We start from the raw sequence: 17,318 nt of genomic DNA on the forward strand, positions 1-17,318 counted from the left end.
TAAAGGGACAGTACACCCAGAAATGAAAATCCTGTCATCAATTACACTGCAAACCAGTTTGAGTTTCTTGAGTTTCATCTGTTGAACTCGAAATAAGATATTTTGAAGAATGTTAGAAGGCTGTAGCCATTGACTTCCATAGAAAGGAAGTCAATGGCTACAGCTTTCCAACATTCTTCAAAATGTCTTCTTTTGAGTTTCAAAGAAGAAGCTCAAACTGGTTTGTATGGAAGTGAATGGCTACAGGTTTCCAACATTCTTCAAACTATAGTCTAGAAATAATAATTATGCACACATATACAGTCAAACCAGAAATATGAATACCCTAAGACAAATTCTGACTTAAAGTTTTGGGTCGCATGTAAATAAAAGCTGAAAAAAGTTTTTTTTTTTTCACACAATGATGCCTCTTCTATATTGTCATCTTATTTTTGACCAGAAATGCCATGGGCTTCTCCCAAAAAATAGTCAATTGAATGGGAATAGTTTCAGACTTGACTGTAGATACGAAGTAAATTTTATTTTTGGGTGAACTGTTCCTTTAAGAATCACAGAATTAGCTTATTTACACATAAAACTGACTGCATTACAGTGTTTTTACTGTCATTTAAATTGTGTTAATATCGCAGTTACATTTTTAAAGGGACAGTACACCCAGAAATGAAACTCCTGTCATCATTTACACTGCAAACCAGTTTGAGTTTCTTGACGTTCGTCTGTTGAACTCGAAATAAGATATTTTAAAGAATTTTAGAAGGCTGTAGCTACTGACTTCTATAGAATGGAAGTCAATGGCTACAGCTTTCCAACATTCTTCAAAATATCTTCTTTTGAGATTTACAGAAGAAACTCAAACTGGTTTGTATGGTTACAGGTTTCCAACATTCTTCAAACTATTGTCTAGAAATAATAATTATACACACATATACAGTCAAACCTGAAATTATTAACACCCTAAGGCAAATTCTGACTTAAAGTTTGGGTTCGAATGTAAATTAAAGCTGAGAATTTTTTTTTTTTTTTTTTTTCCACAATGACGGTTTCCCATGGCACTTCTGGTCAAAAATAATCATTTGAATGGGAATAGTTTCTGGCTTGACTGTATCAGCAGTTTGTGTGCATGTAAATATGAAGTACATTTTATTATAGGAGTGAACCGTCCCTTTAAGAATCACAAAATCAGCCCATTTACATTTAAAACTGACCGCATTACAGTGTTTTTACTGTCATTTAAATTGTGGGCATATCGCAGTTACATTTTTAAAGAGACAGTACACCCAAAAATAAAATTTACTTATTCTCAGTACAAGTTTCTTTCATCTGTTAAACTCTAAAGAAGATAGTTTGATAGCATTCTTCACCATTCTTCCAAATATCTTTTTTTGAGTTTTACAGAAGAAACTCAAACTGGTTTGTGTGAAAGTCAATGGTTACAGGTTTCCAACATTCTTCAAAATATTGTCTAGAAATAATAATTATACACACATATACAGTCAAACCTGAAATTATTAACACCCTAAGGAATATTTTGACTTGAAATTTTGTTTCAAATGTAAATAAATGACGCCTCTTGTATATCTTTGTCTTATTTTTTGGGAGAAGCCCATGGCATTTCTGGTCAACAATAGTAATTTGAAAGAGAATAATTTCACACTTGACTATATTAGCTTTTTGTGTGCATGTAAATATGAAGTACATTTTATTTTGGAGTGAACTGTCCCTTTAAGAATCACAAATTTAGCTTATTTACATTTATCACAATGAGTTATAGTGTTTTTACTGTAATATAAATTACACAGTTACATTCTTAAAGGAACAGTACACCCAAAAATGAAAATCCTGCATTAGTTTACTCATTCTTTTCATACCAAACCAGTTTGAGTTTCTTTCTTCTGTTAAACTCGAAAGAAGATATTTTAAAGAATGTTGGAAAGCAGTAACCATTGACGTCCATAGAATGACTTCCATAGAATGGAAGTCAATGGCTACAGGTTTCCAACATTCTTCAAAATATTGTCTAGAAATAATAATTATACACACATATACAGTCAAAACCTGAAATTATTTATAGCCTAAGGCACATTCTGACAAAGTTTTCCTTTAAATGTAAATAAACGATGCCTCGTCTATATCGATGTCTTATTTTTTTGGGAGAAGCCCCTAGTATTTCTGGTCAACAATAATAATTTGAATGGGAATAATTTCAGACTTGACTGTAAATATGAAGCAAATTTTATTTTTGGGTGAACTGTTCCTTTGAGAATCAAAAAATTAGCTTATTTACATTTAAAACGGACTGCATTACAGCGTTTTTACTGTCATTTAAATTACGCAGTTACATTTTTAAAGGGACAGTACACCCAAAAATGAAAATCCTCCATTCATTCACTAATTTTTGTCATTGCAAACCAGTTTGAGTTTCTTTCTTCTGTTAAACTCGAAAGAAGATATTTTAAAGAATGTTGGAAAGCAGTAACCATTGACGTCCATAGAATGACTTCCATAGAATGGAAGTCAATGGCTACAGCTTTCCAACATTCTTCAAAATGTCTTCAATTGAGTTTCACAGAATAAGCTCGAACTGTTTGTATGGAAGTGAATGGCTACAGGTTTCCAACATTCTTCAAATTATTGTCTAGAAATAATAATTGTACACACATATACAGTCAAACCTGAAATTATTTATACGCCAAGGCAAATTCTGACTTAAAGTTTTGGTTCAAATGTAAACAAAAGCTGAGAAATATATATATGTTTTCACAATGATGCCTCTTGTACATCACCTTAATATCTTTTAGGTTAAACTGGTGTCATTTACAAGCCATAAGAACACTTACTAGTTGGATTAAAGTAGTCAGGATTAGCCAGAAGTATGAATAATTTCCGGCTTGCCTGTATAAACAGTTTGTGTGCATGTAAATACTGAGCACATTATGATTTTTTGGGTGAACTGTCCCTTTAAGAATCACATTTCAAACAAGAACGTGCGAGTTATCATTAAAACAATATTAAAAATGAGTCCTAAAACTGCTTTGGTAGTGCAGATTAGTGATTCAGGAGTGAAACGCGTGCCCTGTGTGTGTTTTTAAGAGATTCTCCCTCATCTACAGGTTTCAGATGCTCTTGCACTTGAATTAAATCAGTCGAAGCATCAAACAGTGTCTGCATGTGCCAGCCTAACATCAGCTTTACATCAGTTGTTCAAGTTGAGCAGTGCGAGAGTGTGTGTGTGTGTGTGTGTGTGTGTGTGTGTGTGAGTGAAAGAAGGCCTTTAGGAACAGTCCCTGCATTCAAATACATGATAGCTTAACTCTGGCAATGATCAGAATGTCTGTAAGCGAATGCCTGCGGCGCTCACACTGCATCTGTGTGTGTGTGTGTGTGTGTGTTTAATATCTGACTGGATATAAAAGCCTGTCGAAACGTCCAGTGTTTGTGTGGAAATGTAGCTCTCTGAATGTGAGTGTCTTAAAGCTGCAGTGTGTCACCAGAAGCAACTGCAAAAATAATGAGGACACACACAGAAGCCACGCGTGCTTGTTTTTGGTAACTGTCACTCAGAACTACATACACCTTATTAAGAAGTCTAGATTTACATAGAGATATGTCATTTATACACACGTCTTCTGCCTTGTGACATTATTTCCAGGACAATTCAAAACAAAACACAATGTTAATTAAAGTCTGTGCACGTGTGTGTGTGTGTGTGTGTACTTGAAATGAAATGTAAATAAAACAGTGAGTCTACACTAATACTCTACAGTACTGTGGGTTAGACAGGTCTTAATAAATAAAGTCACAAGGCAGAACTCCTAAAGACTTAATCATTTTTGCAGAGCTTCTATCTGAAACTGAAATGTTTCCTAGGCTGGCCGTCTCTCGTGTTCACATTGGGCTTCCAGATGTTGGGAAAGATCATTATTTTTGCAGTCTGACACCGCTTTGACACACTTGAAAATCTGCGTACCACTCACTCCATGATTGACAGCTGCCAATCACAAACTGTCTGTCCCGCCCCCGAGCAGGTTGCCCGGCAACAAGCCAGCCGTGCCATCCTCTAACTGAGGAGCACCCCATAGACTGCTGCCGTGGTATCCGGGAGCCACGCCCCCCCAGACTCCTTTACCCGCCCCCTCGCCGGCGTTGTTGCTCCATTGGCTGAGGATGGCGAGTCCTGGCACTTCCACTGTGGATCCGGGCGCTCCATCCAGCCCTTGCCATCCCACAGGCGTGTCTCCATCTGGTACGCCTGGCGCCCGCTCGCCCTCTCTGGAGTCGGATCCGGGGGAAACCTCCGATGACCCCGCCACCCCTGCGGCCTGGGAATGTGTGAAGTAGCGGATGACGTCCTCCTCGCTCATGAACTCGGCCAGGATGGTGGTGTTTCCCAGAACGCACCTGAACAGAAGACACAGCCTCAGTACAGCAGTGGAGATGTTACGACCTTTAGTTCAGGGATTCTCAACCGGTGGGCAGAGCCATGAGATAGCTTAAAATGAACTCTCAATAATATACTATAATTTTGGGATTTCATAATTAATATGCATAATTAAAATGATCAAAGTAATGCACTTTCTCCTGTTTTATGATTGATTACTTCAAACTTCAAATAGCCTCATGATCAGACTATGCGTGAAGTGTAGTGCTGTCTTTGTGTATTTTCATGTGAACTATTTAGGGTGCTTTCACACTAGAACTTTTGGTCCGCATCCGGGTTCGTTTGACGTCATAGTACGCTACATTTAGCTAGTGTGAATGTGTCTTCTGAACTCGGGTGCGCACCCGTGAACCATACCAGAGTCCGTCTGAAAGAGGTGGTCTAGGGTACGGTTCACTTCTGGTATGAATGCAATCGTACCAAATCACGGAAGTGAACCGCCAACTTTACAACAAACAATCGTTTTCATAACGTTCGTTCATGGTTATGTGTGTGTGTATCACGTTTCGTACCTTGGTGACACGCGCGGGACTGAGTCAGGGCAAACACAGTGATAAGGCTGATTTATACTTCTGCGTCAAACACCGGCGTATGCTACGGCGCTGACGCATAGCCCTTCGCTGTGGCCGTCGGCGTCGCTGACGTGCACCTCTCAAAAAATGTAACTACACGTCCCAACGACGCGTAGCGCAAGCTCTGTGATTGGTCGGCTTGGTAGCACTGACGAGTCTGGGCGGGACCGAGAGCCGCGTGAATGGTGCGAGCCTGATGGAGTGATTGTTTACAAGTGTGGAGTCCCTTGAAGGAGCTCCAGATGGAAAGTTTTGTTTTGTGTTTACCTCATAGTTAAAGTTGTTGGACGTCCGCCGGTTCCTGCCTCAAAATGAGCGAGTTTGAGCCACTTGTACATCCCAGAAGTGTTCAGGAAAAGCAAAACAGCAGCGAAGAAACTCGACACAGAGGAACATTTACACCTCACTGCCCACTAGCGTTTCGGAAGTGTTAATGCAGACCCACAGAGACAGCAAGCAGAAGTATAAATGCACAGCTACGGGCGTTGCATGCGCCGCGAGTTACGTCGGTCACTTGACGCAGAAGTATAAATCAGGCTATACACAGTGACGTCTGCTTGTCTTCTCCAAAAACAGCTTCTGCAGACACTGTGTGATGTTCTGAATGTTTATAATGTGTTTGCGGCAGATGAACGCGAGTCGCTTTCTGTATGTCCAAAACTAAAAGCTTCAGTTAAAGCAGAATGACCGCGATGTGCGGACGTCTTTCCATTTCGGCGCTTGCTTTCTCGACCGTCACCTAGCAACGGCCGTAAATAAAACAGCGGCTCGATGACACAAGCGTACCGGGGTTCAGAAGGAAAAAAGACAAAGAGTGAACACAAACCAACCGAGGAGATGGCAGGGAGAGACAATTGAACTTGGGTACGGTCCAGGCAAATGAACCAAGTGTGAAAGCACCCTTAAAATATCCACATAGTCATCCAAAATAATGTCGTGTGAGTGTTTTAAAATGGACGCGCGTCCATACAGGAGGATCTAGCAAGACTCAGGGGTGTTTCTGCCATAGCATGTAAAATTAACTTGCAACTTGCAGCTCTCTGGCGAAGCTGTTCCTGTCAGCGATCTCCCAATAATATCCAGCTGCAAACTCAACCGCCATCACACCGATGCATATCAACAGATTTAGGGTGTTTACTGTATTTTACATTTGTCTGAATATTTTTAATATTAGATTCTCAGTCAGTCCAGTTTAAAGCAGAAGCTGCTCTTCTGCAATCATCCTGTTGACCTGTGGTATACATAGAAGTGAATAAGGTTGAGAAGCCCTGCTTTAGTTGGTGTGTGTGGCTCTACGCTGCCCTCTTGTGTTCTCTGTGTGTTTGTGCTTTTGTTTCAAGGAGGCGGTTCCAGGAGGAAATCTGATGATGGATTTGGTTGGTTCTCATATCAACCTACCCTGATTAAAAGGAGCACTGATCTAGGACTTTTTATGCCTCAATAGCTAGGTTTCCATCCACCTATTTTTATGTGCATTTTGGAGATGCATATAAATAAAACTGGTGATGGAAACGCCAAGATGACCGTAAATTTTGAAAATGTGCATCAAATGTATGTGCATAACTGAGGAGGATTAACTTTTATTCACTAAGAAAAGATGCACACAAACTATGATGGAAACACTTTTACTGAACATATTCCAGTATGCGCATTGAAAAAAGGTTGTGTGATTTTGGTAGAGCAGGGCTCAAAATTGCGAACGTTTTGGTCGCATATGTGCCCAAAATTATCTATGCAAGCTCAAAATATATTTGGGAGCATTTGAGTGTATAAGACTGATGCCGTGCGACCTGTTTTCACAGAAAAATGTGCACTACATGTGCTGATTTAGGAGGCATTCACACATTAAGTATCTTTGCACCTAAACGCAGCGCTCAGGAATGGTTTAAAACAGTCGTCATGTTAACTTGCTGCAGTAAACAAAGCCCACAATGCATGCCCCGCCTTCAAGCTCTTCTTATTGGCCCACTGCGCTAGAACAGAACGCCAATGGTTTGGTTAATATCAGCTGTCAATCACTCAGTTCCGATGACAGGAAGCTACAGCCGCGAAAACGTAAATGTCTGGATACGAGAGATCGAAAACACTGGCAGATTTAGTTTTAGAAACCACCTACAGTTACTAATAATGACACATCTGATCAATGATCATGTGATGAATGTCAATCCAAAAAAATTGACAGAGAAGCAAACAATTTTGACTACATCTGATAATCGTTTTGAATAATCGTGATAACAATTATGACCAAAATAATCGTGATTATGATTTTTCCCATAATCGAGCAGCCCTAACAAAGGACATACTTCATGACCTTGCGTTGTTACCATGTCACTTCTCGCATGTGTTTGGTTGTGAGATGTAGTCTGCGGACAAGTCAAAGTTGTCTGCGATTCTGCTATTGTAAAGTCATGCAATGTGAATCCCCCTGTCGCCGTTCCATCTTGCAGTGTAAACACAGCAGCAATGTATCGCTCCCCCAGACAGTCATGCTACTTTGAAAATCAAGCATGAACTTGGCATTATCAGACTGTCAAATGACTGGTACACAATTACAGGCTCTATCACAAAAAACATTGGATTATCAGGGTAATGACTTCATAAAATATGCCGACAGACATTCAAAGCCTAATTCTAAAATTATAAGTCATTAAAAAGCGCATATGTGTGTGTGTGTGTGTGTGTTAGAGAGACTCACATGTGCAGGGCGCTCTGGGCTTTGGCAGCCTCATGCGGGCTGCAGTAGCGAATCAGAGCGCTGCCCTGGGTCAGGCCGAGGTGAAAGGTCAACAGAGGGCCATGCTGAAGACAGATCGTCCTCAGGGTCGAGCCGTCGATCTGCAGACAAAACACAACAACATAATAAACGAAAATTCTCTACTAATACTAATAGCGCACTGTATTTATGATCTAATAAATGCTAATTTGGAGAGCAGAAAAGACTATTGCCAAAAATAAATAAATAAATAATAATTCAACAGCAGTGATTTTAGTACAGATCAGGGGTGTCCAAACTTGGTCCTGGAGGGCCGGTGTCCTGCAGATTTTAGCTCCAACTTGCCTCAACACACCTGCAGGGATGTTTCTAGAAGGCTTAGTAAAGCTGCGGTCACACTGAGCTTTTCCTCCAATAGACTTCCATTCATACACAAACGAATGCGTCAGACCGGAAACGCAAGGGTCAAGTTTCACATTCAACTTCGGGTTGGAAAAATATATATATATTTTTTTTCATCAGATATTGGAGTTTTTTTAAGACACGTAACTATGATTATCTACAAAAAAATCAATAAAATAAATTATAGACCATCAGTTTTGTACAACTGCCTGTTAAATTCATCTGAAATGTGTTTGCTAGCTCTTCAACGGCAGTTCTTTTGAAAACAAGACAAAGAGACAGTAAATAAACAACTTTTAAAATGGCTTTTAATTCTGTAATAGTTTAATTAATGTAAATAGAAGGCTACTTTCAATGTTGTATTGCCAAAATTGCCCGAAGTATAAATGTTACTACTTACCCCACCTGCAGGGCAAGCTGTAACAGTCAGGAGGTTAGTTGTAACACATGCTTAAAGGCAGATTTCACACAGTTAATTTAACTCTAAATAGTAGCTATATTTCCTCAGTACTTAACTCAGCTTTTTTTATTCTATATAGCACAGCATGTGTATTATTTATTTAGCTTTTGGATAAAAACATTTGGATTTATTTGCATTATTATCAATTATTATACAATTCATTTATTTCATTATTAGCAGCAAAATTTCTGTTTGCTGTTAAAAAGATTTTCTATTAAAAACAGTTTTTTTTAATATAAAAAAATGTTCCCAAAATCACACAAAAACAAAATTTATATTGTTAGTTTAATTGGTGTCCATCAGCGTGTGGCTTAATTGTAAGACCCTGTTACAGCTAACCCAGCTGTGTGTTTTCCTCAAAACAGGCTAGCAGTCACTGTGTGTTTTACATCTTTTAAAATGGTTTCATCTTTTAGCGTGACAACAACAATATAAGATTTCGCATGCGTCAAGTTTGGCAGGTTGCTGCGGTGCAAAATTCAAGCTTGGTGAACTCCGGCCAGCGAAATCGCATCACATGACTGCGTGAGACCAATCGAGGATCAAAACATGACCTCTCTGGACAGAAATTAAAACATGGAGCAATCGCTCGCTTTTTTAATGTCAAATCATCGTTTAATCCCGCCCCATTTCGCAGCGCCGTACGACAGAATTTCGCACACAAACTCTAAAGTGACCGCCGCTTAAGAGCTTGATTAGCTAGCCCAGAGGTGTCTGATTGGGGTTGGAACTAAACTTTGCAGGACACCAGCCCTCCAGGACCGAGTCTGGACATGCCTGGTATAGACCATTTTGAGAGATGTAAACAAAAACAATGGTCCCAACGTATTTCCCGATTTACATTTATGATTTCTATAGCTTCAGAGAAACCAAAACAAGCCACATGTTGATAAATAATGTTCTGAGAGCTGTTTAACATGGAGTTATGACTGAAATGCCTCTTATTACACTTCTGAAACAGTTTGAGCAGGAAATGTTATGGACCGATGACATGACCACACTGAAATGGTCTATATTTTACACTGAAATCTTTCAGGTAATAATTAACTCAGTATTTTTGGTACTGTATCTGACCCACTAAATGCAGCTTTGAAGAGCAGAAGAGAGCATTAAAAAACACACACAACAACAAATAAACGTGCATCTTCAGTGTGTACACACCTGTGGTGTGAGGTTTCTCAGCAGCAGCCATGATTTCCCGGCTGACGCTCCTCCATCGCTCCACTCTGAAAAACAGCACACACACACACACACACACACACACACACACCAGAATTATTTACTTATTTAACCAGGAAAGTCCCATTGAGATGCAATATCTCTTCTAGCATGTCCTGATCAAGTCCTGATCAAGGAAAATACATATTACAACACATAAACAAACACACACAAACAAAGCCTAGTTTACACTACAGGATTTTAAACATCAGCAGATCGCTGTGCCGTTCACACTACATGACTTGACTTTGTGTCTTTTAATCTCTGTGGTGTTCACACTACGCAACACTCTGTGAATGATCCACAAGAGGGGGGTCACACACTACATGATCTGACAACAACTCATTCCCCAGCAGCTCATTCAAGCTACCAAACCACAGCCAATGAAATTTTAAGAGAGGAGTCGTCAAAAAAAGGCTGCTTGTGTACTGACATGACTGAGATCGTTTCAAGCATTTGAGAAAGCATTTAAAAACATCGTCAAATCAGCTGATTTATCAGCGCATTAATCACTCATCTGCAAGCTTCCAGTGGATAGATACACAGAGAGTTTTTAATTTTTGTAATTTTATAACTCTTTGAAATAAAACTAACATATTTATAACACCCTGCCGTATTCTAACTATCAGTGTATTTCTTTCTGACATTGTTATTTTTTTATTACAAAACAGTAAAGAACTGAGCATTTCTGCCTTAAATTACCATATTGGTTAAAATGACTGCATGCATGTCTGATACTTTTCACTGTGAGTTTAAATATGTGTGCATTTTCTTGCCTAGCAACTTCCTGCTAACATAAAACTTTCTGATGGCAAAAACATCAATTTACTTCAGATATCTTTAAAAACAGCAGATTCTGTGCCGTGAAATAGCTCCTGTTTGAAAGTGAAAATGAAAGCCAAGACCTTTAAGTGTTTTAGTATCTTAACTACATATTTATAGGCTGTATTACCAAAAAAAGATATATTTTTTTAGGGTAATGTGTCATTAAATATGATGCCAGACATTCAAAGCTTAATTTTAATATCTCAATAACAGCTTTGAATGTAAATATGTTGTGACAGTATGGCGTTTTATATGAGAATGGTCAGAATGAGCCGTATGATAATTCTAATAGTTACAGAATTCTAGTTCCACTGTTAATATATCCTACTCTCATGTCTGTGCTAATGCAGAATGAAGCGAGTGCACCGATGCCCATTCTGACCAATCACAGATGTTTCTGCTGAGCTCCTGAGCACACAGGCATTCAGCTCATGCTGATATGCTCTCTCATTGGCTGCAGCTCGTCACTACATCTGACCACACGTGGGGTTGTGTCGGCCGACTGCTCTGGAATATTTAGCATGCTAAATGTTGGATTTCCGTCTGCGAGGTGTTGGCGATGCGTCAGCGAGCCTCATTGATGCGTTGTTCAGTAGTTCACACATAAAGAGCGGCGAGCGCCGAGCACCTGCAGATTTCTTCCCGATCACAGCCCGATTCGTCGACGAGCTCGTTAACTTCCAAATCGGGCTCAAATCAGGCTTAAAATCCCATAGTGTGAACTAGGCTTAATATAAACCATAATCAATAGTTAAAACATGTGCACAGTCATAAACAGACTTTAATATATTCTTAAATATCGCAATAGATGGTACAGATTTCATATGTAGTGTAGAGCTTGACACACACTCATCTGTTCTTCAGGTGTGTGTGAATGTGTTTTTCAGTACCTGATTTAAAGGGCGTGTCTGTGCCGCTGGCTCCGCCTCCCCACGCCCTGGCCATGCGGGGCCCCTCCTCCACCCACGGCTGCTTCTGAGAGCTCAGGCCCGGAGGGGGGCGGGGCATCTGAGAAGCGTTGCGATTGGTCCGCCATGATTTGCTGTGTCCAATGGGCTCCGGCGGCCAGCTGGACTTCAGCTCCGTGTATTTAGCTACAAACGTTAACATGATAATTGTACATTAATACATCGATATATACGCAACACTGTTCATTATTAGCTCATCCAAAAAGATGTCTTTATATGTTTCTAGTGACTGTCATAGTGATTCAAACAGTTTTGCATAATGTGTTCATGGAAATGGAAGTAGTGGGGATGGGCGATATCTCATCACGTGCACCTCTTAGTGCAGGCATGTCCACACTCGGTCCTGGAGGGCTGGTGTCCTGCAAAGTTAAGTTCCGACCCCAATCAGACACACCTAGGCTAGTAATCAAGCTCATGCTAGCCATTCTAGAAACATCCTTGCAGCAAGTTGGAGCTAAAATCTGCATGACGCCAGCCCTCCAGGGCAGAGTTTGGACAGTTTTAAATGATCATCAATATTACTGTCATCACAATAAATCCCAGAACATATTGTAATGTAATTTAAGTCCATATCACCCATCCCTAATGAGCAGTGCACTCTAAGGGGATTCTGAGAGTGGACAGAGGTGTATAGTGATGGTGAATGGAGTCACCTGTGCCGTGTGCAGTGAGGGGGGGATCTGAGGCACTGTACGGCCAGGCACCAGGTGAAGGCATACAGGTGTTCACAGAGTTTGACCCTGAATCACACACACACACACACACACACACACACATCATGTCACACACGCATTTCTAAAGCCTGATTTATACATCTGCGTCAGGTGACCGGCGTAACCCACGGCGCATGCAACGCGCGTAGCTGTGCATTTATACTTCTGCACTCTGTCTCTGTCGGTCTGCATTAACACTTCTGAAACGCTAGTTGGCAGTGAGGTGTAAATGTTCCTCTGTGTCGAGTTTCTTTGCTGCTGTTTAATTTTTCCTGAACACTTCCGGGATGTACAAGTGGTCAAACTCGCTCATTTTGAGGCAGGAACCGGCGGACGTGCAACAACTTTAACCACAAAACTTTCCATCCGGAGCTCCTTCACGGGACTCCACACTTGTAAACAATCGCTCGCGTCATTCGCGCAGCTCTCGATCCCACCCAGACTCGTCAGCGCTACCAAGCCGACCAATCACAGAGCTTACGCTACGCGTCGTTGCGACGTGTAGTTACATTTTTTGAGAGGTGCACGTCAGGGACGGCGATGGCCACGGCGAAGGGCTATGCGTCAGCGCTGTAGCATACGCCGGTGTTTGACGCAGAAGTATAAATCAGCCTTAAGGCCTCATAGTGATCAGAACTGCACTGAAAAATCTCTTTATACTTAATCTACTAGTTTCCTTCAGCTGTTTGACTCATAAGTTTAAGAAACGGTCTGGAATCGTCATCACCATGTGTGTATCCGCAATACTCACATCGCAGGATTAGATTATTCATTAAAAAATTAAATATTACTTTTACATTATTCATTCATTTTCTTGTCGGCTTCGTCCCTTTATTAATCTGGCGTCGCCAGAGCAAGAATGAACCGCCAACTTATCCAGTAAGTTTTTACGCAGCGGATGCCCTTCCAGCTGCAACCCATCACTGGGAAAACTTTTACATTATTGTATAAAATGATCTATAAAATGATGTTCGTTTATATTTGATTGGTTAATGTTTGTATCTGATTACTGAAAACAATAAAGCACTGTTTATTTCACTTTTACTTTCGCTCTGTCATATTTATACGCGTGCAATTTACTATCATTTAAGCAAACACACTGCATTGAAAAAGACATGATCAGCCCAGTCAATCTAAATTAATGAAATATTTTTAAATAGAGCTAAGGGAATGAAATGATATTCATTTTGCAGACAAACAAAAGACTGCAATGTCAGATTTCATATTGCACTCCCAGTCTGGAATACTTGAATCTTATTGGTCAGTTGTGACATTTCTAGATATGTAATTTCCAAATAACAACTGAAACTAATAACACAGACTGATTTAGGTATTAGAATGATCTTGACTGTCAGTATTATGTTCACATCCTTATTTCGATGCTTGTCTGTGTCTTGCCAACGATTTGAGATGGTGCTCGCTGCAGAGCTGAGCTCCAGCGAGGGGGAGCATGAGCTCTTGCTCTGCCTCCTGTCAGCTGTTTTAATGCGTACACCAACCCCACCCCTAACCCTGTTTAACAGAAGTGCAAAAAAGGTGGAGCTCAAGCTCAAGCTCCCCCTCGCTGGAGCTCAGCTCGCCCAAATGGCTCTGCAGCGAGCACCACTTGATCGTTTTTGATTGTTTGTCGTTACCTTGTTGCTGAATAATACCCAGGTTAGTGTATACTCCATTCAGCCGTATTCCTTTTCATTTAATTGAAGAAGTTATAAACTATTACAGCTCAGAATGATGTTTTGTGTACAATTTTAATGTTCTGAGGCAATTAGCCATGTAATAAACCAGATGAAGTTCATCCGGGTGATTGTTTTCACAGAAAAAAACCCTTCAGTCTTACACAACTGCTGCTGACTAACCCGATGGGCTTTATTCTGCAAAAACAACCACCTGGCTGTACTTTATCCCTTACATAACATAACAAACCTCATTATCAGTCAGATGTTTTATTTCTGAGGTAAACCACAAAAAATCTTTGATAATGCTTTTAATATTTCAATAATATTATATTATATTATAAAATAATAATCAATATTTACTGAATTGCAGCAGCTCAGCTTTACTTGATGATTATATACATCTATATTTATACAACAGTTCTGTCTGGTTCTCGAATCTGATTGGCTGATAGCCGTGACATTAAGTAATATCAGCACCCGTACAGCCTCTTTACCCTTTGTGTATTACTCCGCCCACACACAGCCAGCAGAAAGCAGACACCACAGATCTAAAGTGTAAAAGATGCACGCTCAGCTGTTTAACTGTCAGCTTATGATTTGAATCCAAGGCGGAAGAAAGTAGTTCCTCATACAAAAGGGTTTTTGAGACTCTCCGTGTTTGATTTTATTTTTATATACACAATTATGCTGTCAAATTGTTGTATAAACGCAATATCACACTCGTAGCAGTGCCATATGGCTGTATATCGGTATATATATGGCATCGGCATGTATATGGCCTCCCACCAGTGCCGATATACAGCCATATCGCACTGCTACTCATGTGATATTGCTCATTTATATTACATCTACTGTATTTTTATATTCTACATTAGTGTTACGGTTCAAAACGACTACTTAAAACAATTATATTTCTAACTATATATCCGGCTTTACAAGACTCAATAATACGTCAAATATATGACCTGAACTTGCATTAATTGGCATTTTGCATTTAGTATTTAATTAATTCTTAATTAATTTCATATTTAATAGACACAATGAACACTGCTCACCCTATAGGATGTGCTGCAGTTCACTATCTGCATTAAGCCCAGAAACTATATCTCTTCTGCAGACTGATATAAACAGATATAAAGTGGTGTATTATGGTGTGTGTGTGTGTGTGTGTGTGTGTGTGTGTGCGTGTGTGTGATGCACCCGTGTTGTCCAGCAGAACGATATGAACTCGTGATGTATTATGGTGTGTGTGGTCAGTGAAGGGTCTTCACGCTCATGTCTGATCGCTCAGTGTGTGTGTGTCGTCCTGCAGACTGATATAAACCTCCTAAAGTGGTGTATTATGGTGTGTGTGGTCAGTGAAGGGTCATCACGCTCATGTCTGATCACTCAGTGTGTGTGTGTGTGTGTGTGTGTGTGTGTGTGTGTGTGTGTGAGTGTACCTGTGTCGTCCTGCAGACTGATATAAACCCTGACTCCTGAAGTGGTGTATGATGGTGTGTGTGGTCAGTGAAGGGTGTTCAGTGAGTGTGTACCCGTGTTGTCCTGCAGCAGGTGATGTTCAGTGTCGCTGAGCAGGGAGGATCCCAGCATTCCCGCAGGGGTCATGTAGGGGTCAGGGTCAGATTCATGGCTCGGGAGGCCTTTCCACGGGACGCCCGGCTGAAACTCTGAGGAGCACAAACATACACTCTAAAACACAACTATTCACTCTCCTGCAAAATTCTGAATACCAAATATTTCCCAAGTGATGTTTAACAGAGTTTTCACAGTATTTCCTCCTATATTTTTTATCAAACATGGCCTTACAGTCTGTTTTGAACATCAGTATCGATGTATGTGGAGTTCAGATGTGGGCTCAGAGTGAACACAGCAGTTTTTAGCTAATGTGTTCTGCTGTACCTGGAGGCCAGCTGGGGTTTGCAGGAGGCGCGTCCACCTTCCCTGCTGCACTGCGGTGCCAACCGCTGCCCAACACATCATACTGAGAGAACGAGGAGCCATCGGGCAGCTTAACTGCTCCTGAAACACACACACACACTTTTCATTTCAATATTACTGTGCTTTAAATGAATCTACTACGGTTAATCATGCAGTACAGATGAAGTCCTGCGGTGTTTGTGGAGGTGTGTGTCTCACCAGTGTATGCAGCAGGGGCTTTGTTATGTAGTTCTGATCCTCCGATGGCTGCGTGCACTGCTGCTTCGGGGGGTTTGTGTGTGTTCAGGCCCAGGTGATGCAGGTGTGTGTCGGGGTGTTTGGGGATGTGTGCACCCAAAGGAGACGGAGAGAGCTTGGGTCCCACAACACCCTGCTGCTGCTGCTGCTGCTGGAGGATCGCCATGATCCGCGCCAACTACACCAGAATAACAACAAACACACACACACACACACACACACACACACATTACTACAAAACACTTCAGGCGTCAGAACTAGACATGGCATTGGCAATACTTTTGTTACATTTGTCATGCCAAAAAGATGATGGACGGACGGACGGATGGATAGATAGAGATAGATAGATGGATAGTTAGATGGATGGATAGAGGGATAGATGGATGGATAGATAGATAAATAGTCAGATGGATGGATGGACAGACGGATATATATATTGATGGATGGATGGATATATATATTGATAGAGGGATGAATGGATAGACAGATGAATAGTCAGATGGATGATGGATGGATATATATATATATATATATATATATATATATATATATATATTAATGGATGGATGGATGGATGGATGGATGGATGGATGGATGGGGGATTGATAGAGGGATAGATGGATGGATTGATAGATGGATGGATTGATAGAGGGATGGATGGATGGATGGATGGATGGACGGATAGATATATATATATATATGGATTGATGGATGGATAGATAGATGGATAGATAGATGGATAGAGGGATATATATATGGATGGATGGATGGATGGATTAATAGAGGGATGGATGGATTGATAGAGGGATGGATGGATGGACAGATAGATATAGATGGATATATATATGGATGGATGGATGGTTGGATGGATGGAGGGATTGATAGAGGGATGGATGGATGGATTGATAGATAGATGGATAGAGGGATATATATATGGATGGATGGATGGTTGGATGGATGGAGGGATTGATAGAGGGATGGATGGATGGATTGATAGATAGATGGATAGAGGGATATATATATGGATGGATGGATGGATGGACAGATTGATAGAGGGATGGATGGATGGACAGATAGATATAGATGGATATATATATATATATATATGGATGGATGGATAGATGGATGGATAGAGAAATATATATATGGATGGAT

At 40.5% G+C, this 17,318-nt stretch overlaps 1 protein-coding gene across 24 annotated transcripts in view; it reads right to left on the minus strand.

Moving 5' to 3' along the window:
* tnrc6bb.1 (trinucleotide repeat containing adaptor 6Bb.1) overlaps positions 1 to 17,318 on the minus strand; it is a 39,148-nt gene that overhangs the window by 1,914 nt on the left and 19,916 nt on the right. For 3 of the 24 annotated variants that reach the window (NM_001442672.1, NM_001442670.1, NM_001442671.1), the window contains 9 exon segments: positions 1 to 189; positions 1,383 to 1,430; positions 1,986 to 4,398; positions 7,706 to 7,845; positions 9,747 to 9,811; positions 11,519 to 11,722; positions 15,521 to 15,655; positions 15,888 to 16,007; positions 16,125 to 16,341. The exon segment at positions 1 to 189 is cut by the window's left edge and continues 221 nt beyond it. In NM_001442672.1, the coding sequence (NP_001429601.1) occupies positions 3,996 to 4,398; positions 7,706 to 7,845; positions 9,747 to 9,811; positions 11,519 to 11,722; positions 15,521 to 15,655; positions 15,888 to 16,007; positions 16,125 to 16,341 (1,284 nt within the window). In that variant the 3' untranslated portion in view covers positions 1 to 189; positions 1,383 to 1,430; positions 1,986 to 3,995. 24 annotated transcript variants of the gene reach the window in all.

The sequence above is a fragment of the Danio rerio genome, chromosome 3 (assembly GCF_052040795.2).
Source record: "Danio rerio strain M-AB ecotype USA chromosome 3, GRCz13ab, whole genome shotgun sequence".
In the NCBI taxonomy this organism is placed as follows: Eukaryota; Metazoa; Chordata; class Actinopteri; order Cypriniformes; family Danionidae; genus Danio; species Danio rerio.